Source organism: Hydra vulgaris, chromosome 09, assembly GCF_038396675.1.
Source record: "Hydra vulgaris chromosome 09, alternate assembly HydraT2T_AEP".
In the NCBI taxonomy this organism is placed as follows: domain Eukaryota; kingdom Metazoa; phylum Cnidaria; class Hydrozoa; order Anthoathecata; family Hydridae; genus Hydra; species Hydra vulgaris.
Window position 1 is genome coordinate 46,144,806 of NC_088928.1, and position 22,695 is coordinate 46,167,500.

At 27.6% G+C, this 22,695-nt stretch overlaps 1 protein-coding gene across 1 annotated transcript in view; it reads left to right on the plus strand.

Annotated features, from left to right (window-relative positions):
• Nucleotides 1-3,841: 3,841 nt before the first annotated feature.
• The window catches only part of LOC136084825 (uncharacterized), a 154,678-nt gene continuing 135,824 nt past the window's right edge, over nt 3,842-22,695 (plus strand). The window contains exons 1-2 of the mRNA XM_065805871.1: nt 3,842-4,108; nt 4,226-4,322. Of these exons, the coding sequence (XP_065661943.1) occupies nt 4,050-4,108; nt 4,226-4,322 (156 nt within the window). The 5' untranslated portion in view covers nt 3,842-4,049. The remainder of the gene's footprint in view (nt 4,109-4,225; nt 4,323-22,695) is intronic.

The window sequence follows — 22,695 nt, forward strand, 5'->3', positions numbered from 1 at the left end:
CCAATTAAATTATTGGAATATTGATAACATTGATAACATAACAATTACCGCCACCAATATTGATAACATTGATAACATAACATTGATGTTAATGACATTTATGAAATGTTATTATCTAAAACTAATTTAGCTATGATCAAGTTTATTTCTACTCAAAAAAATGTCATCTTAAGTACTAAGTATAGACCACACTGGCTAACTAATTCTTTACAAATATAAACAAGATTGAAAAAAAAGATTTTGGTACTCTTTTTTAGCCTCGAATAAATAAGAACCCATTAAAAAAAGAACACTTATTGCACTGTAAAGCATTTAAGAAACTTATTAAAGCCGAAAAAATCAATTATAAATCTAATTTGATTAAAAAAGCTAAATTAAATCCTTAAATAATATACGTATATGGAAATAGCAGAAAACAAAACCATCAAAATATACGTTTGCTGATTACAAATAATGGCGTTACCTTAGTTGATTGACAAGAAATTTGCAACTAACTCAACATTTATTTTTATAATGTATTCAACTCGGTCCTAAGTACTAAAAAATATCTTAAATTTATATCAAGAACAAAATCTATATGTCCATTCAACGCTCTTTTCTTCAAGAGCTCAGTTATTAAAAATAAAACTTGAATTGCAAAATGAATGCAAACAAGCTGGTTCTTATGGGATCTATTCATATTTATTAAAAATACTGGATTTAATGGGATCTATCTATATTTATTAAAAATACTGCTGAGATAGCTATTCAAAAATATTAATAAAAATTTTTATACCTTTATACTTACTAGGCTATATTCCAACGAAATAAAAAAAATCAAATCTGTGATCAGTATTCAAAAAAGGTAGCAGAACAGTTCTATCAAACTTTTGACCAATTGTACTAACGTCTGTAATATGTAAAACTATGGAAATAATAATTATAACACAAAAATAATCTAACACAACTTATTGATAATGAATTGCTTTCTAATTAACAGCATTGGCTGTTAATTAGAAAGCAATTCATGAATCTTGCCTGACAAACATGAATCTTGCCTGACAAACTTTCTAGTATTTTTGAGCATTATAACTGAATCGCTGTACTTTGGTGCTTCAGTTGATACAGTATTCCTTGATCTAGCTAAACCTTTTATTTAGTACGCATGATGCTCTTATCACAAAACTTGAATCTTATGGTATTAAAAGCAATCTTTTAAAATGGTATAGTTCATTCATTAAAAGAAGGAAGCAGAGAGTTATGATGAGTAATTACCGTTCTGACTGGCGCTATGTAATTAGCGGAATTCGAAGTTCTAGTTCATGACTTCTATTCGTTGTTATATTTAATTATAATATTGCAGAAGTAATTAAAGTTGATTAAGCTTTAATTAAAACTTTGATTAGGCTTTTTGCAAACAATGTAAAGTGTATGGCTATTATATAAAATCCAATAAATAGCTCTTCATTAAAAAAAACAAAGACGCAGCTACAAAATAGGCTAATGAGTGGCATATGAAAGTTAAGAATGATAAATGCAAAGTTATGTATATAAGAAAAAATAAATCATAATATTTACAAATACAAAAAAAAGATAAATGGTCAAGAATTACCGGGAACTGTATCCAAGCGAGATCTTGGTATTATATTTACAAACAACTTAAATGGGAATTCTAATGCCAAAAAACTCTAAATTAAAATCAAGTTTTGAAGGCTTATATTACTTTTATTCATCAATGCAAAAAATATTGAATATATTTAGTAAATATTTCAAATATATTTAGTAAATATTTCAAAGCAAAAATCTTCGCAAAAAATTTCGAATATATTTAGTAAATATTTCAAAGCAAAAATCAACACACATCACATATAAAATAATATTTATAATAGCAAATTATAATCACTCAATTATCGATAAATGTCACTATCAACAAGTTCAGCTTTAATTGTTGGTCAACTCTTGTTATTGTTGTAACACTCTTGACGTTAAAATAGAACTCTAAAACTTCATTCACAGTGTATATGCAGTTCTTATACATTTAAATATGAGACTAAAGTCTCGATTGCAAGGAAGAAAACTAAGCCCTCTCACAGGAAAGTACAGCGTAATTTCTTCGGATTTCCATTAACCAGTAAAAAAAAGGCAAAATTTGAATAGGTCTGGTTCTTGTTTAGGCCGACAAAATTACCGAAAAAACATCCTTAGTTCTGTATAATTTCCAGTTTCAGTTATAGCATTTAGATATTTGGACAACAGAAAAAACATCAATGGGTCCCTTTTTGATATCCCTTTATGATATAAACAAATAATAATAGTATTTTGTTACATAACGCGGATGCCAAAAATACTTAATGATAACTGCCAAAAATGGTAGTTCAAGATCTTTATTACTGTAAGTAATTGAGATCTTTTACTGGCATTTTTAGGAGGGGATATTGTTTTTATAAAATTAAATGCTAAAGACAAAACATTGCATTCATATTTATCAGAATTAGTTGTCTCATGCTTCAAAGTTGAATGGAACTTGTTGCCTCTTCTTTGTGAACTGTGCGTTTTGTAACAGGGTTTATATGAGAGGATTTAATTTTATTGTTTAACATCTCACTTGTGCAAAACTGATCTAATTGTGGGTATCCAGGTTTATAGTTGAAACTTTCCTTACAATATTTCCAGTAAAAAGATTTGCTAACTTTATGTTTGTGGTGTTTAACACAGATCATTCTCCACATAAACTTTATGTTGAACTCTGCAAAAAAACATACGTTTAAGATGTTCAAATAGAGAATAGTTAACCTCTTGTGGTAAGAAATATCTTTTATCTAATGATCAGTGCCATCATTACACAACACTTAAAAGATGCAGTATTTGGACCTCTGTGGTATATATTGTCTCATGGACGCCTTTATTCGGCATCAATTACTTTAATAAACCCTTCTAGGTACAGATCCTGCTCTTTTTTGGAATTGTCAAGTTATTTCTCTTCCTCCATTAAAAGTAGACATTTCTTGGAACACCTAAAACTTTACGTAAAAATAGTTAATTTTAAATCTTATAAACAAAACTGGGCGTATCTTTGTACTCTTAAAAACAGCGGCTCAAGCATAAATATTATAACACCAAAATAAAAACTTGTTTTAATTATTTTGGCATGCACAAACAAAAACTTACATTAGAATTTTCAATTGTAGATTAAGTATATAGAAAAATAAAGCAAATATATACTTTTAAATTGGCATTACCCTAATGTCAATATTGCAGATTTGACAATGTTAAATTTGCAATTGCAATGTTAAAAAGTATATTATCTATAACAAAGACAACAGATTTTATAATACATAAATGAAACAGCTATATATTAGATATGTGATACATTATATGATATAATGTGATACATTATGTGATATGACCATATGATGCAATATATTAATTATATGTTCCATAGAATAATTAAATCAAGTATAAGCAATACTAGCTTATATTTTTAATTGACATTACCATAATGTCAATATTGAAAATGGTTACTGATACTTGCGTAGCCTTTTTTTTTTCAAGCTTGGTGGAGGAGGGACTGACTGCTTCAAAATTTTTCAAATAATTCCGAGAAATCTTAAAAAACTCTTACTCTTGTATTTATAACTTTTTAATCAAGTATTAAAATAAATATTTAAAACAAATAATTAAACCCGCATAACTTAATGTTATACTCTAGACATTTAATAAAACTTAATTATTCTATAATGTAATGAAATATTAACAAATATCCACCTAAACATTTTGATTTTATTATTTATAAGAGATAGAGCTTGAATCATATTTTTAAATGTTTGAAGTTATCTTTTTTTGAGCAAATTTTAAATTAGTTATTATTAAACATCTGAATTTAAAGTTATGAAAGTGTTTATAATACTTATTTGTTATCAAAGTAATACGCAAATTTGTTAGATAAAATTTTTTAAATTTATATGTTAGAATTCTATAAGAGTTTGGAAATAAGTTAAAAGCAGATTATCAGTGAGAAAATCAGTTAGTAAGGGTTTATTCACTTTAATTATTAAATAAAAAAAATAAAAATGTTTTTGACACATTTTTATGCTAGATATTTCTTGTATAAACAAAGTTATTATTCATTGTGAGTTTCTTAAATTTAAACTTTACAAAATATAAATATATATAGTTTTTATTATTTTGTGTAAGAAGTTATATGCATGGTTTTTGGGTATACCTACTTAATATAAATGCAATCTAGTAGAGATCCTGGAACTGGAAATCCTGGTTCTGATTGGATTTGTAGCAATTGTTTACAAAGAAATTGTTTCCGGCGTCAAAACTGTTATAAATACCAGGTATCTTATATTAATTGAAAGCAAAATGGAATGTCTATATCTAATCTTTATACAGAATTAAAATGTTTAGAAACAATATCTGAAATCTATTTCACTATAAAAATGTTAATAAAATATGCGTGGTAGACAAATCTCCCTCGAAATCTTAACTTCTAAAGTGAATTATTTTACGTAAGATTAGATTATATTTTTGGTGGACTTACAGTTTATTTTAACGCCACAAAACATATTTATGAAACTTTTCGTTTTTTTGGAAGCAACAAAAATTTTCAGAAAAGGAATTAATACATAAAGCAGTTAATTTTGCTCAAAAATAATTATAAAGATGTTGTTTTTCAAGACCTTTTGAAATAAATGAAACACATAACAATGATTCACAAAGCTATTTTTGATGCCCTAAAATTTTCAACGCTTTGGTAGAGTGTTAATTAGAAAGCGTAATTTCAAACCTAATGTCAGTTTAAAGATATTTTTTACATCAGCTGAAAGAAGATTAAGTTGTCTGAACCTTCTTTCTGATCTTATGCGGAAATATAAATTAAATTATGCGGAAATACTCAAAAATGTGGAAATATAAATTAAAACACAAAAAGAAAATATAAATAAGAAATTATGGAATAAAATTAAAAACTCTATAATTTATTAAACAAAATCATTCCTTGAGTTTAAAATGGCTGCCATCAAGCTTATATTTTAACTTTATTTTAAATTATTTTTTTAAAAATAAAAAAAATATTTTTTTTTATATATCTGATCAGCACAAAATAATTAAATAGACTTTTTACGTTTGTTTATTGTTGTTAGTGAATATTTTTTTGCGGTTTTTTGCTAGTTATTTGAAAAAATAAAATTTAATAAAAAAATAATACTGTAAAATAGCATTTACAGTATTTTTCTTTTATGATTTATACAAACAATCAAAAATAAAATAATTTTAATGTGATGCATCTCAGTATATATTTATATTCATTTGTTATTTGTTTTTATAGGACAGAATCAGTAAAAAAATATTTTTAAATTAAAAAAAATACAACTTTTATTGATAATCAATTTATATACCTTGATAACGGAAAACCAACGAAAAAAAAGGAGTACTTTAACGTCAGATTTATTGAAAATGATACGTGGCTTACTTGATAAAGAAAAAGAATTTTAAAAAATAAGCCAAACATTGGGATTGTTGTTCAGCTGTGTTTTTGAAAACGCAAACAAAATCCTTGCCAATATACCAAATTCTGAACTTATTAAATAAAAGAAAGAAAGTGTTTTGACAAACCTGCTATTAAAAAAAAAAACTCAATTAACACTTTGATCAACAGAAATAACTCACTAATACAAGTTGGAATTTTTGATAATCTGACTGAATTGCGGTTTCATGCATCTCGGACATTTGTTTCTAGGCAACTTTCCAGTGGGCTCGCGTCGTTCAAGGGACGTCCGTTAGCTGTCTAATAGACATTCAGGCGTCTGTAAAACGTCCAACGGATGTCCCCCGGACAACGCCTTCCCACTGGGTTAGAGTAATGGAAATAACAAGAAAGCGTTTACCACCGCTTTCAAAAGAAAAGAACAATATAAGAACTCTTTTTATTTTTGGTTTTAAAACAGAGATATGCAAGAGATTCAACATATATCAACATCAAATTACTTTTTTTAGATGAAATAGGGTTTCAATTACTGGGATTATTGAATACGAGTTAACTGATAGTGCTTACCATGGTGATCGTTTTATTGATTTTATTCGTCTATTTGCATAAGCATTAGAAAGAATGAGTTTAATGTGTGCATTAATTGATTAACTGATATTGCTCATTTTATTCATGCATTGAATATGATTTTTTTCTATCAACTAAATTTTATATTTTTCTTATTTCAAACTTTTAAGTTTTTGCAGGGTTATGCGAAAATATAAGTTAAAATAAGAAAATAAAAATAAAAAAATATGAAATTAAAAAAAGAACCCTGTAATCTATTACACAAACTCATAAATTAAATTTAAAATAGCTGCCACCAAGTTTTTGCATTAATTTTTTTTAAATTTTTAAAAATCGTATATATTTTTTCTTATTTTGATTTTCTTGTTTTAATTTATGTTTCCGCATAAAATATCTAATATTTCTGCATAATTTAATTTATATTTCTGCATAACCCTGTATTTTAAATATCTTAGGTTCATCATGAATCAAGATTATCTTAAGAATCTCGCTAGATTAGGTATTGAGTATGACATTGCAAAGAATATATTATTACAGTAATTTGTAGTTTTGCAAGAAAAAAGGCATACAAAGGAAGCTTGTCTCAACAGAATTGTACTATTTAACAACATTTTAACCATTTAAAAACTTTTTAATTTTTGTAAACTGAACAAATTATGTATACTTTTAAATCCTTTTAGTTAAATTGTAAAATTTTAAAAGTAAAAAATTTTAAATTGTAAAATTTTAAAAGATTGGTACATAGCTAGCACGTGGATCATTGATAAATCATTGAAATCATTGCGTAGTTAAAAAAGATTATTGCACCAGAGCAATATTTCTCCTTTCCATAGCCCTGTATATATATATATATATATATATATATATATATATATATATATATATATATATATATATATATATATATATATATATATATATATATATATATATATATATATATATATATATATATATATATATATATATATATATATATATATATATATATATATGTATGTATATTAATCCCGTAGCAACCGTGGGGGCAGCAGGGCAATTGCTCTCCCAATAACTTTTTAAATAATTAATTTTGAAAGTTGACTAAAAAAAATGACTAAAAAAAAAAGAGGTCCTTAAAACTATTTCGAGGCCCCTTATTCCAGCACTGCCAAACATTATGAAACTAAGCAGATAATTGATTTTAAATTGTCTTGAATTACTTTAAAAAAACTACTTGGAAGTACATTTAAAATGTCATAAGTATATTTAAAAGTTTTTTTAAATGTGTGTTTGTTTTTAGAAAAAATGTAATGTCATTAGTTTACTTTGATATATAAAGTTTTTTATGACATTCTCATAAAATAACAATGAAATCTAATTAAACAGTTATAAATGATAACATAAGCAAATATAGGTTTTTAAAGTTTTGTAATACAGCAATAGAATAAGTTTTTATCAATTTTTATAAAATGATTTTCATGAAATTTTTTAGGTTGTTTTTTTATTTAAAGATTAAGCAATTTTTCAAAATTAACTTTGTTTGTACTTTTTTTTTCCTTTTTATGATCCCCCTTTAAATTCAAATAATGGTGACATATAAATAATAAATATTTTAATAAAATGGCCTCAGTGAATCATTTTAATAAAACCATGTATATGTAATTATATAAAACATATATATTATATAAAATTATATATTTTATATAATATATATGAAACTTATTTTAAAAATTTAGAGAATAATAAAAATTGAAATCTGAAGAAAATAATAAAAAAATTTTAAATTTTTATAATAAATTTCAATTTTTTATTATTTTAGAAAATAATAAAAAATTGAAATTTATTAAAATGAATACCTAAAATAATTTTTTTCTTATTTTGTAAATTAAATTTTTAAAATTACCCCATTATTAAAATTTTATTAATTATTAAAAATTTATTGTTTTTATAAAGTATTTATTATCATTATTACATTTATTATTACTATTATATTTATTATTTACTATTGTTACTATTATTGTTTATTATTGTTAATTTTTATATAATATATCATTATTCACTATATGTTATATGTAATTATATATAATATTTGTTAGTATTAATGTTTAATAATAATATATTTAATAATAGGCTTAATTCATGTATATATATATATATATATATATATATATATATATATATATATATATATATATATATATATATATATATATATATATATATATATATATATATACTTATATATATATTTATATATATATATACTTATATATATATTTATATACATATATATATATATATATACATATTTATATATATATATATATTTGTATATATATATTTATGTATATATATATATATATATATATATATATATATATATATATATATATATATATATATATATATATATATATATATATATATATATATATATATATATATATATATATATATATATATATATATATATATATATATATATATAGTTTCTTCTAAGTTAGAAGAAAGAATTGAAAATGCATGGTATTTTTATTTAAACATTTAGTGTAAATATTTATATCCTTTGCAAATTTATGCAATTTTTTCTAAATTTTACACATCGCAATAACGTTTTAGTAAATAATTTGGAATAAACACCCAGTATATTGCATAAACCATTGGCAATTTTATTTAACAAATTTCTTAATAATTGTTTCTTTTTTTGAAAATATTATCTTATATTTTTACTATGTTGTTTTTTTTTTTTGGAAGTCTTGCGTTTTCCTCCATACTTTCTTTTGAAGTAGAGTTAGAATAAAAGTGAATCCTGTCTTTTCTCTTTCTCTCTGGCAATATTAGTTCTGTCCTTTATAAGTTCAACAGTTCTTTTAGAGCAATCATTAACTTCTGAAAGATTAAAAACAGCGTCCTGAAATTTTAGGTAGAAATAGTTGCAAGTCCAATGCACTGGAAGGGCTTCTATCCATTAACAGTCACTTTTACTCTGATCTATCATAAGGAACAAGAACGTCAGATTTTCCATAACCAATTGAACTAAGTTTGGCAGCTTTGGTCCACTAAAATCTAAAGAATTAAAGACCTCTATAATAGGTCTTATTTGGGCTAACGGATGTTTATCCATGCTATAAAGTTCATAGCTGAAGTTCATTAACGTAAAAGATATATAACATTCATTTATGTATATACTAAGAATTGAATTTTAAAAATTTTTCTTATTAAAAATTAAAAATATAAGAGTATGTTATCGAGAGATAAAATTATCTGTTTAAGTTTTTTTTTTGAATGTGTTGTAATTCCACTCTTGATTAAAATCAAAATATTTCAAAACTAATTTGTTCCATAAAAAAGCTACTCGATAAGAGATACAAGATCTATCAAAGTTTGTATGCAAAAAAGGTTGTTGGATAAAGTTTTCATTTCGAATTTCATATGTGTAAGCTCTGTCAGCTCAATGTGGTTCTTACTTGTAGCCCCATCCTAAAAATGAAATAAAATCAGAAGTATATAGGTATAAATACAACAATTGTATGTATATTTTTGTGTAATAAAGAATAATAGAACTAAACAAAAAAAATCTAGAATAAATTACTACATAATACTTAAACCTACATAAATAACTACAAATTCAGATAGCTAGATATCGGGCTATCTTTTTCAGAGACACAGTGGTAATAGTATTTCTGTAGAACGTTATATTTTCATGCTTTTGGGGACTAAGCCATGCTTCCTTTGAAAAAGTCAATTTTCTTCACCCACTTTTATCAAAATATAAAAAAATGTTCATAGAGCTAAAAATTGGAAAAAGAAAAAAATATTAGAAAAAAATAATATTTAACAAAAATGGTAGTCAACTATGTAGAACCCAACCTGGTTCTTTTCATCAAAATTATTCGATGCTGATTTTAAAGTTTTAAATAGCATATTATCTGGTCCAGAAGTAAAGCTACTTGGGTAAAATTTTTCAGAAATGCGTGATTTGTAGATCATTCAATGAAATCCGGTCAATGGACCTCATTGATATGATGTCGGCATGCAATAGATAACACTAGACGTTGAAAAACTTTATTTACCAGTAAAGATACAGCTCCATTTTTCTTTCCAGTGTTGATTCTGGTTGCATCAAATGTAACAACTTGTATATTGTTTGTAAGGTCAACGTTATTCAAAATATCTCTGATCGCATTTTTTTAATTTTCGTCAGTTCCAGAAGAAACTGCTGGAATTTCCAACTGGTACGTTTCCTTGTCACCGTTTATTAATATTGCTAATCGATCTTTTTCCAAATCTTTCCCATCAGTCAGACATACTTTTCCATTAAAATGGAGTTAAACTAAAACGTTCTTATTTATATTTTTGAAATTTTTCAAATGGTCCTCAATTATCTTTGATTCATAATGTTTGGTCTTATCTGCTGCTTTAATGCCGTAGAGGTTGAAGATTTGAATTTAAATATACTTAAATTTGATTTATCAATAGGTATTAACCATGAAAGCATGCTGTCTATGACTTATTTCTTCCCCAATAGCAGTGCCAGTAGTTCTGTTAAGGATATTGAAAATAATCTTTATCTGATCCATTTGAGCAGAATTCACTCTCTGATATGGTTTTATGCAAATTCGATTTCAATTCAAACATGGATAAACTTCTGTTAACAGAGAAATGATACCTTGTTTCAACTTCTATTGTTTTAGTTTTTCTGTCTCCAAATTGAATTAAATTAACTTCTCTATCTTTATACTAAAAAATATGATTCATAGATTCGGTGTATTTTGCAACACATCTATCATTGTGAATAAATTTATTTAACACCAGACATTAGTTATATTATTTATTTTTCTTTAATATTTGTATAAAAATGAAAGAAAAATATATACAGTCTGACACCTAACTGATTGTTAATAATTGCAAAATCTAAAATCCACCCTTCATCCAAGGTGCAATTAACTTTGAAAGAGTAATAGAGGTTTTTCAATATGGCAGCTGAATTCAGTTTTTTGTCAATAGACAGTGGATTATTCTACTTTCTATTTATTTTGGGTGCTTCTCCTTCAAATGCAGGAAGTATAACAAAATCTTTTGCTTTGTAAAAAACTTTTCTTTGGTAAGGATAACCTGGATTCCCCAACCAAAATACGCATGTCAACTTTTTTCATACTTTTTCCTGACATGAAAAAATCTGTTATATATAGCTCTAGTTAGTATATGGAGTAGTGTTGTTAACCGGAAGATTTCGAACAATTCCGGAAAAATAAAATTCTTTCGGAAATATATAGAGAATCAGGAATTTTTTGTTATGAAGTCTATAAAAAAATTTTGTTGGTCAAACGGATATAGTTGTAAAAAATGAAGTTTTTATATACCAAAAATAATTAAAATAAGATTTTATTTTCAGTATTGCAATATATGAACATTTTAAGGTTTTATTTTTTTAAATAATGATAAAAAGCCAAATTTCTTTCGAAACGAAACTCTTTTCCACCGCAACTTGCGAAACAGTTCCTAACGTAAAAAAACTTACGAAACGTGGCATAATAAATATATTTAATTACGTTTTATGAATCAAATAAATATAATTAACTGACTAAAATACTAAATTTTTATATGATATTGATAAGTTTCAGTTTTAAACTTCTGTAAAAGACTTTCATAAAATATACTTTTTAGAATATCGTTTAATTTATAAGAATTAAATAATGAAGAAAACTTGAACAATGTTGACGTTTGAATGCAATTGCGAAATCGGGAAACAATGCCTTTGTTGAAATCAAAAGAAGACTTAATTTAAGTGATAAATGCTAAAACTTAATTATATAATAAAACACCTAAAAATAGCTCCTATTTGCTTTCAAATAAAATAACTTTATGTTTAGTCTTCAATTTTTTTATTTCTGAGGTAGTCTGTTATATGCGCTTTCGCTTTTATTACCTCAATAACACCAAGTAAATTTAAAAAAATTTTAAAGACATCTTTTTCAAAGATTTTTTCTAAAATGTTTTCTTTTACATTTATATATATATATATAAAAAAAAAAAAAGTCAGGGTGGGGAGGTGGGAAGGGCATTTGCTGCCCCTTGTAACTTTGGCCCTGGAAAATGCTTCGATTTTCAACATCCCAACGTTATTGGGACTATACAACTGCTGAAAGTTTTAAAGCTCTAGATGTTTTGAAGAGAAGTAAAAAATTAGTTGCAAGATTTTGTAGCAAAATATTGGGCACGAACAATACGACCCTTCCCCAGGACTTCGCCCCTGGAAAAAATTTAGACAGAAGTTCACCAGGACTATACAAGCGCTGAAAGTTTCAGAGCTGCAGCATGTCTGAAAGGTAGTGATAAATTAATTGCAAGACTCAGTAAGAACTGACAACGACCAAACAAGGCTTAAAGTTCAATTAAACTTTGTAATGAAGCCAAATATTTTACTAAGTTTTTATATATGAGAATATAAATAATAAATCCCCGTTTCTGCTGGGCCGAAGGCAATAAACAACCAAAAGTAGGAAGTAAACCTAAATCAGTACTTGATAAATATAAATATATGTAAACACTAGCATTAAGACATGTTGCGAAGAAAGCGTTGCCCTTTCCCTCAAAGCTAACTTAAAGTTTCAGTTTCTTCTATTTAAATTTTACCTACGTTAGGCTCCTTAAATTTCTGTTTCAGCCCAACCCCCTCCTTCCTCCTCCCTCCTAACTCTCTTAACCTTTCTAGTTCACTGTATATATATATATATATATATATATATATATATATATATATATATATATATATATATATATATATATATATATATATATATATATATATATATATATATATATATATATATATATATATATATATATATATATATATATATATATATATATATATATATATATATATACAGGGGTGGTCTGCCAGATTTTGAACAACCGGCTCGCTATTATTTCAAAAAAAAAATAGTAAATGCGTACATTGTCTTCATTAATTTTTGTACGGTATAAAATATATGTAACAAAACAAGACATTCATTGCACAAAGTAAATATCTATGTATATATCTATATATATAGATAGGGTTATAATTTGCTTCCTCGAAGCATATTTTAGACAAATAAAGTAATAATTAAATATTATTGAATTGGATTTCCGAATTCCGAAAAGATTTATTTTCGAATTCCGAATTGCGATTTTTTTATTTTCGTTAAAATTTGCATTCCCTATATAATCTGTAGAAAACGAAAAAATTATAAGAATAACAAAGTTGTAACAAGTAACAAAGGAAATAATAAAGCGGGCGATACCATGTGCAGTGTGCCGAAGCTATATAGATATATATATATATATATATATATATATATATATATATATATATATATATATGTAAGTATGTATGTATGTATGTATGTATGTATGTATGTATGTATGTATGTATGTATGTATGTATGTATGTATGTATGTATGTATGTATGTATGTATGTATGTATGTATGTATGTATGTATGTATGTATGTATGTATGTATGTATGTATGTATGTATGTATGTATGTATGTATGTATGTATATATATATATATATATATATATATATATATATATATATATATATATATATATATATATATATATATAAGTAGACCAGATATATATGTATAAACTATTGAAAAATTATTTAACAACGTTATGTTAATTAAAGAATAAATAATAACATTTTTATGCATAGTTTAATGTAATTGTGTTTATTGAATGCTTTCGAGTCTATTCAGTTGGCGCACATTCAGAAACGCTCCTTCCGTAAGGAACTGTTTTGCAAGTAATCTTTCGAAAAGATTTGTTTCGCAAGTTTCTTTTTGTAGATGGTTATTGCGGAATATTATTATTTTATTTTTTTCGTATAATACTATCAGGAAGGGTAATTTGCGCATGTACGACTTCCACAATAGCAATAGCAATAGCAATTTGAAATACGGCAGATAAAAATGCGAAATTTTCGTAAGTTTTTGTTTACTGGGAATAACCCTAATAAGGAGTAAATATATCATAAAAGTAATCAATGTTTAATTTTTGCATTTTTAAATCAAATTTAAACATTGTCTTTGCTAAAAATTAATAATTTGCTTAATGTGTTCAAGCTATTACGCAAAACCATTTAAGTTAACGCGAAGCCAAAAAACTGGTAAAAACCCGCATTATTTAGCAATTTTGTAGATAGATTTACACAAAATGTTTCAAATAAATAAATTTACTATGCGCTTTTATTTGTTTTTTTTTAATTTGGAGAAACACTGGATAAAAAAAAGATTGAATTGTTTTGAGTTTTAAAACTCGCTCCAATGTGATCCAATTTGTATATATAGATATATATATATATATATGTATATATATATATATATAATATATATATATATATATATATATATATATATATATATATATATATATATATATATATATATATATATATATATATATATATATATATACATATATATATATATATATATTTATATATTTATATATATATATATACAGTATTGGACAAAAACATTTGCAACCAACATCAAACATTACTAAAAAGTGTTCCTAATTTTACATGTCTTAAAAACGAAACAAACTATACTACTAGAGCAATAAAGTTCAGGAGTCTGGAGTCATAGCATGCCATGGCATGAGCATTCAACTGACAGGTGACAGCACACAGGCAGAATTTCGTTGACAAGTGCCATTTTGCAGCGGACAAAACAAGTGCATCTTTTTTGGTTTGTTTCATTTTCTTAAGTCTGGTCCGTGTCAACGTCACGGAAGTTTTTTAATAACTAAAGGAAGTATCCAGAAGTTTCCAAAAGTTACCAGAAGTATGCAGAAGCTTCCAGAAGTTTCCAGAAGAAGCATCTGGAAGCATCCAGAAATATCCAGAAACATTCAGAAGCATCCAGACGCATCTAGAAGCTTCCAGAAGCATCGAAAAAAAGCATCTATAATCTTCCAGAACAGGTTCACACAGGTTTATTTTACTGTATAAGAGACATGTAAATCGACATGTAATTCAGTCAGTATATGGAAGTCAACCAGTCAGTATTATCAAGACAGTTTATCGAAGTTATTTTTATCAAAGTATTTTGTTTTATTTCACTTCTTGTATTGAACATCAATACAAGAAGTGAAATACAACAAGTGTTTCATTACATCAATACAGTCCACATGCAACCAAGACGTTGTGTTCCACAGAGCATTATTGTATCATCGCAAGGTAAATGTAACACGGTAAGCCTTGAGAAGCGTGATTATTTATTTTTATTATTTTTATGACTTCAAGTGCAAAAATGGCTCCCGACAGTCTTGGATTGGAACTAAGAAAGAAAATTATTGACAATTACGTAAGAAGAATGTCACAAAAAAGTATTTTTGATAAATTTCGCGTGAAAAAATGGACAGTATCAAGACTATGTTCCAAAAATCGTTCTACGGGGAAGTTGGCAGCAGATAACAAAGGTAGAAGACCGCGTTCCACTACTTCTGGAGAGGATTCTATGATCGTCAGATCCGTCAAGAATTATCCCTGGATATCATCAGTCGAGATACGAAAGCAATTAGAGCTGCCTGTATCGGACTGAACAATCAGACGACGTGCTGTTGAAGCTGGATTGTTTTCTCAACGCCCTGCAAAGAAACCACTGATTTCACTAAAAAATCAGAAGAAAAGACTCCTGTTTGCTACATCTCATATTGACTGGAATGTGCAGAAATGGCGAACTGTCCTGTTCAGTGATGAATCGAAGTTCAACATCATTGGAAGCGATGGCATTTGCCGTGTACGTCGACCGGCCGTAAAACGCCTTGATTAACGTTACTGCCTTAAGACCGTGAAGTATGGTGGAGGCAATGTAATGTCTGGGGGTGTTTTTCTGCAAACGGTCTTGGTCCAATACATCGAAACGATGGAATAATGGACTGTTTCATGTATAAAAATATCCTGAAAGATGTTATGTTACCTCATGCTGAATGGAATATGCCTATAAAATGGGTTTTTCATTTTCGAAGTTTCATTGATCATCTGATCGAAGCTATGCCTCGAAGATGCAAAGCTGTGATCGACAGCAAAGGATTCGCCACGAAATATTGATAGCGAAATACAGCTTAGTCAACATTTTGTCGAGTTGCACTTGTTTTGTCCGGAAGGAAATCAACTTTTTAAATACTTTTGAATAATTTAATAATTTTCGTGTACAAACAATGAACTTTGTGATGAATAAAACTTGAAGAACTTTGTCTCTAAACAGTTACATAGTTATATATATATATATATATATATATATATATATATATATATATATATATATATATATATATATATATATATATATATATATATATATATATATATATATATATATATATATAGTCCGGTAAAATTTTAATACAACCAGGAAATAAAATACTATAAAGCTGAAACTTTGTTCTAGTGAACATAAATATGATAAGTTACCAAATAAAAAGCCCTGTCATTTGAAGCAACGGATGGTGCTCTTTTGGGCCTAATTATAAAAAGGTAATTATTTTTATGATCAAAATTTTTTTTTTCAAAAATATACTTTTCAAATATCTTTTGGAAGATAATTTAATGCTAATTCATATTCGTATAGAATATATTGGGTTAAAAATAAAGTAGTGGGATCAAAAAAATCTCCCAAAGCTGAGCGAAATTAATTTCAAAAAGAATCACCTGAATCAGAACTTGAAACTTTATTTCTTAAAGTGGAGAAGATGATGTTCAACCTAACTTGGTAATATTTACTGCTAACCCCTCTTTGTGGCCAATTGTTTTGATTTAAAAAAATCAAGATGTAATTATTTAAAAAAAACTCTAGCACGAAAACAGTTTTCAAAAGTAGGTAATTGTCCTTTTTTTGTTGAAACAGAGGAGCTAGGGATCAATGGAGGAAACTCATAAATTGTGTGAAGCAGCATCAATCCTGTCCATTGCACTAAAAATTCTACATGGATTGGAATGAGCCATACATTCGTCTTACCAACTTCACTGGTGTATATTTAGAGTTTCAGAAGTGAATAAATTCCAAGATAGCTATATGGCGGACAATTCTTCGTTGAATTTTGGATGTGACTGTTTTCCTGGCTTCTAGAAATTTAGCTTTTCTAGGTATATCATTATAAAGTTTTCTTAACAACAACTTTAATTATTTAAATAGTTAATGTGATAATTTAATTAAAACTGTTATATACGACTATATTTGCAGGTAAAAAAACAATTGTGAATGGTGAAGAAAAAGAAAACTTTCTTCCTGGTATAGAGCTTATTGGTTGCCACAACCCTTTCATTGTATCCCACTTGGAAAATGTAAAACACCATTAACAAGAGGGCTCCGGAATGAGTGCCCATTACTTTTCTCCGTCGTATTAAAATGAGTTTATCAAAGAATATGGTGGTTTCATCCAAAGTGTAGCTGTCGTAGAAATATAGAATGGTATCTACTTCACAATCATAATCGACGGTACCCTCAATTAATCTCATACTGAGCAGATAATTATTGTTATTCATTTTCTCCTTAATTAAAGAGAAACTAATTGCTGGAAAATCGAAGAACGATACTTGTGTGTTGAAACTTTTGAGATGAAGAAAGAAGTTAATACAGCTAAGCTTATCACTAATGTGATTTCAAAACTGGAAATGGATGTTCAAAAACGTCGCGGTCAGGGACACGATAATGGGTCCAATATGTCAGGTGCTTACAAGGAAGCTCAAGCCTGATTTAGGAAAAATTATTTGCAAATTTATTAACAACTGTACGTTTCCAATAGCGCTCACAGTCTGAATTTGGCTGGTGTGTACGCAGTTTAATCAGTCCTTGAAATCAAAGTATTCTTTAAAAATGCCAAAATTCGGTTCTTAGTTTTTAGTACAAGTCTTGCTCAATCGAAGATTCTCACTGAAGCAACTGGAATTTCACTGCATAGACTTTCTATGACAAGATAAAGCTCTCTTATCGACTTGATCAAACCACTTCCCAAGAAAAATAATGGCAGCTCTTAAAAATGTCGTAAAAAATCTAGACTTGAACAGAGAGTAGCTCTGCCAAACAAAAGACTTAATAAATTGATTATCATCATTTGAATTTGTGTTGCTTGGTACAATTCGGTACAAACCTTTACTATTGTTAGTCGTCTTTTACAATCTGCAGCCATAACCATTGATGACAAGCTACATTTGTTTGGACACTTGCTGGAAAATCTTAAACGGATTAAGGGCTCTAGGTTACGAATTTTTTAAGAGGCTGTAGTTGTAGCTGAAACGCTAGGATTCGAGGCTGAACTTGATACAAAAGGAAAAAGTAAGCTAAAGCATTTTCATGATGAGGCATCACACACTGCTCATTTCCACTTCAACCAAACATAAGAAGTTAAAGGGAATGTTTTTAATGTTGATTTAGATTGTCTGATCCAGCAGATTGATTCAAGATTTGAGACGAGAAGGATGATAGGCAATATGTTTTTATTCATCTGGTTGGATAATGATAATATTTCTGTTAAAATAAAGTATGAGAACTTGCACGGTTTATCTGAGAGGTGTGAACAAAAAGGTTCTCATGAAAGAAGTTTGCGGTTTTAACAATGCCCGTAAAACAATTTTCAAGGAAGGAAAGCCAATGCAGCTACTCGATCTAATTTTTTAGACGAAGCTTAAACGCCTTTTTTCATACATTTGTATCATTCTCCGCATTTTTAACACTATTCCTAAGTCAGTTGCTGAGAGTGAACGATCGTTTAGTTAACTAAAAATTGTAAAAAACTCTCTCTGTTTGACCATGGGCCAGAAACGCGTTAATGATATTTGATTATTTTGATTAAAGAAGATTTTAGCTAAAAAGATGATCTACAACAACGTCATCAATATTTGGGTGGTCATAAAAGCTCAAAAAGTTTATTTTTTAGCGCCTTATTTACCTTTCTTGAAAGTTTTGATTGATTCTTTAATAGTTTTTAATCTAACATTTTGACTCATGTCAGTTTTGATAAATGAACCATTTCTCAACCCAGAAAATTAATAGTAACGCAAAATTACAATGTGCTGTATCAGAAACAAATAACTGCTGCCTTCATAAAACTTTTAAAATTTTAATTTCTTTAATTGGTTTGAATAAAGGGCGCCGCTCTTCATTTTTGACTCGCGCGCCAATGACGCTCTGGAAGGCCCTGTATATATAGTTTATAATGTATGTAAATTTATATTATATTTATAATATATAATTTATAATATAGAGTGCTAACCTTAATTTTGTCAATGCTTAAACTAGTGCTGCTTTACCAACTGCATCTTAATCTGTCCAAAAGTTTGATACTAATTGTAATATTTTTTGGAGCACATTAGATTTTCTTAGAATACTTAAGATGCTGGATTTTTCTTTTCCATATGTGCAGAGATGACAACATACTGACCAGGCATGTACAAATAATACGTGCTCTTTAAGCTTGCTGATTGCGCGAGTTAATTTTTTGATGCTCAAGAGGTGATTATCTTTTCCTGCCTTAAAATAGACATTATACATGTTTTCTCTTCAATGATACAAAAGTATAATAGCTATATTAGTGTCATAAACCGCAACTACAACTTTGCTATTTAATGCTAGATGTAAAACAGTTAAAACAATTTTTGCATCAGTATCGCCTGGGAATATATGTTTTTTGTGCCCTTCACCCATAAGACGTTTTGTCAGCAGTTTGATAAACTTTGCTTTGTTTTGTTAGGTTAATAAAAAGCGCTCTAGGCCAAATAGCAATGTATTATCATCACGCACATTGATCAAATGAGAATTTTTTTCCTTTTTTTCTTCTAGCATGCCCATTTAATTTAGTTGAAAAATTTTTATATGTATCTAACATGACATTTACTACACTATTATTGCGTTTGATGTATGTAAAGTACAACTTGCAAATCTTGCCGAAAATTAATCCTTTTACCCCTTTTTTTTTCGTAATATTTTGCAGGAATGTTGTGATTTTTTGCAGTAATTTTTTGTAGTGATAATTTATATAGTTTCCTCATCAACCAATAACGTAAGCGGTGTGGTAGTCAACTCATAACCAAAATAGTATTAAACATCGTCATCTCTTAGAGCAATAGCAGCAAGTCTTGTAAACAGAATGGTTGGATTAACATGTAAAGAGCTACCTCCATTTAGTTTTATTACATTATGCAATGCATTCAGTGGTTTTATTTGGTCTCGACGTCTGATTTAGCTTCGGTGATAGCTAAGTTGTATTGGGATCATTAATCCTATTTCCTCAGCTTTTTCACAACTTATTTTATTATTTCCAATGATGATGACAAGACCTTTTGATAGAGAGTGTAAGTTTGAGTTATGATATATAAACGGATTTCATCTCCTTAAGCACTTTGAAAATGTTTCGAAGTCTAAAAAGTCCCTCGCATGCCTTGCTCACTACATTTCTTTGTGTTGTTTGCTTGTTTCTATATCACATCCTGTTAGATTTGTCATGGCTTTATGTAAAACCACACTGGAGTTTAAACTAAGTACCGAAAGACACTCTCTGTTAGTCTAAGTCCTCGCCCACGTCCCCCAGTCCACGTCCCTAAGTTCACTTCCACGCCCCCACATTTTTTGGGGAGTGTAATCGGAAATGGAAATTCTCTGCAAGATTTAAATTTAATCATCTGAAACCCAATGCTACTTGATCCTAAATAAGTTAAAACTTTGACACCATAATCCGTAACTAAATCGAATGTTTTCTTTTTTTGTTTTGAAAGTTTAAAAAGTTTCAACGTTTGAAGTTGTTATTTTAAGAACAGGACTTCTTTTATTGTCGTCATTTTTTTTGCAAAAAAAAAAATGTTTTTTCCGGTCAAAAGAGTTCCCAAGAATAGAAGATGATACCGAAGATCGTAATAATTTAGGTTGCTTTTTGCGTGCAGAGTTCTATGATCTACTAACGTATTACTACAGCTGTGATGAACTAGAACTCTACCTATCAGGTTCTGATTTTTTATAGAATTGAAGTACGCAGTTAAACCTTCCGTTTCTCTTTTTTTGCTAAACTTTATTTGTGTTTTTAATCCCTTCAACTTAAAAATGACATGTGACTCTTTACTAAGTGTTTCGTCAAAAATAAACGTTTTTTTGCATATCGAAATCTTTTCTTCAACGGCAATTTGAGCCATCTATAAATAAATCAATAAAGAATACCAACTATATGACTTTGGAGTGATCGTTACCACAAAGAAGTTTGTAACCATAACGATCATGTAAACTAAAATCATGTTTGTAATTATTATATTAATAGATTGATAAATGTATTATTAAAGATTTGAATTTAATTCAATACTAAAAACAAAGATTTTATTAAGAGTAAAAGAAATTCAAAATAAGTAAAATAAGTTCCTAAATAATTTTTTTACCGTTACTTTGAAAAGTTAGGCGTTACATCTTAAATAAACATAAAATACTATTATTTAAATTGTTCACTAATTTGTTCAATAAAAAATATAAACCTTTGCAACATGCATGATTAACTTGGCATGCAATACCAAATGTTTTAATGTAAAATTTATTGAATCTATATAACGTTGAGTTAAAGTAATAAGCATATCTTATCGATTTTTTATTTTCAACCCATAGTTCTTATACGAATATGAATCATCATTAGATTATCTTTCCGACTATATATGAAAACTATACTTTTTTTAAAAATAACTTGACTATGTAAAAATATTACCCCTTTTTAATTAGGCCTACAAATATACCTTCCGTTGCTCCAATTGATTGGGTTTTTTGTATCGGTGAAGTATCTCATGTTTATATTCGCTATTAGATGGATTTGATGTATGGTTTGAAAAATCAGAAATAATAGTTATTCCTAAAAAGCAAAGGATAAGCTGAAAAATTGAGTTTTGTCTGAGTTAAAGTTCACCAGCCACTGAGAGTCACATGCTGTAGGAGAGGTGAAATTCTTCTCAAGTTCAAATTCCCCCTTAAAGCAATCAAAAAGTGTTTGCTTCTTATCAAGTCAAGAATAAATGGTAGTATCATCAACGTACAAAGCCACCTTAGATGTGAGAATATATCGGAGATCGTTAATGTAATGTAAATCGAATTTAGGGCCAGAGATAAAACCTTGAGGAACTCATGAAGTTACAGGATATAAAGAAGAGTGCTTACCATTGAGGACAACTTTTATAATACAATTGGTAAGGAAGGATGCAACAATCTTAAAGATTTTATCAGAAACACCGTAAGACTAGAGCTTATAAAGAAGACCAGTATGCCATTTTTTATCAAAGGCTTTCGAAGTATCGAGAGCAATAGCCTTAACGTCTCCACATCTATCTAACGCAGGGTAAAACCTATGAGTTATTACCATTAAAAAATCAGTTGTGGAACGAGAAGACCAAAATTCATATTGATGATAAAAAAGTTAGGAACTTCAAGATAAGAGAATAAGTGTTTGTGAATTACAGACTCAAAAAACTTCCTTATGATTGTAAGAATACAAATGAGATGGTAATTAGACGAGCATATCGCGCTCCAAAGTTTTTGAAAATAGGAATAACAGATTCAGCTTTCCATCAGGCTGGAAATCAAGACTCTTATAAGCACTTGTTAAATAGTTTTGAATGTGTTGACAACAGCTCAGGAAAGCTTTCTTACAAGACTATAACAAA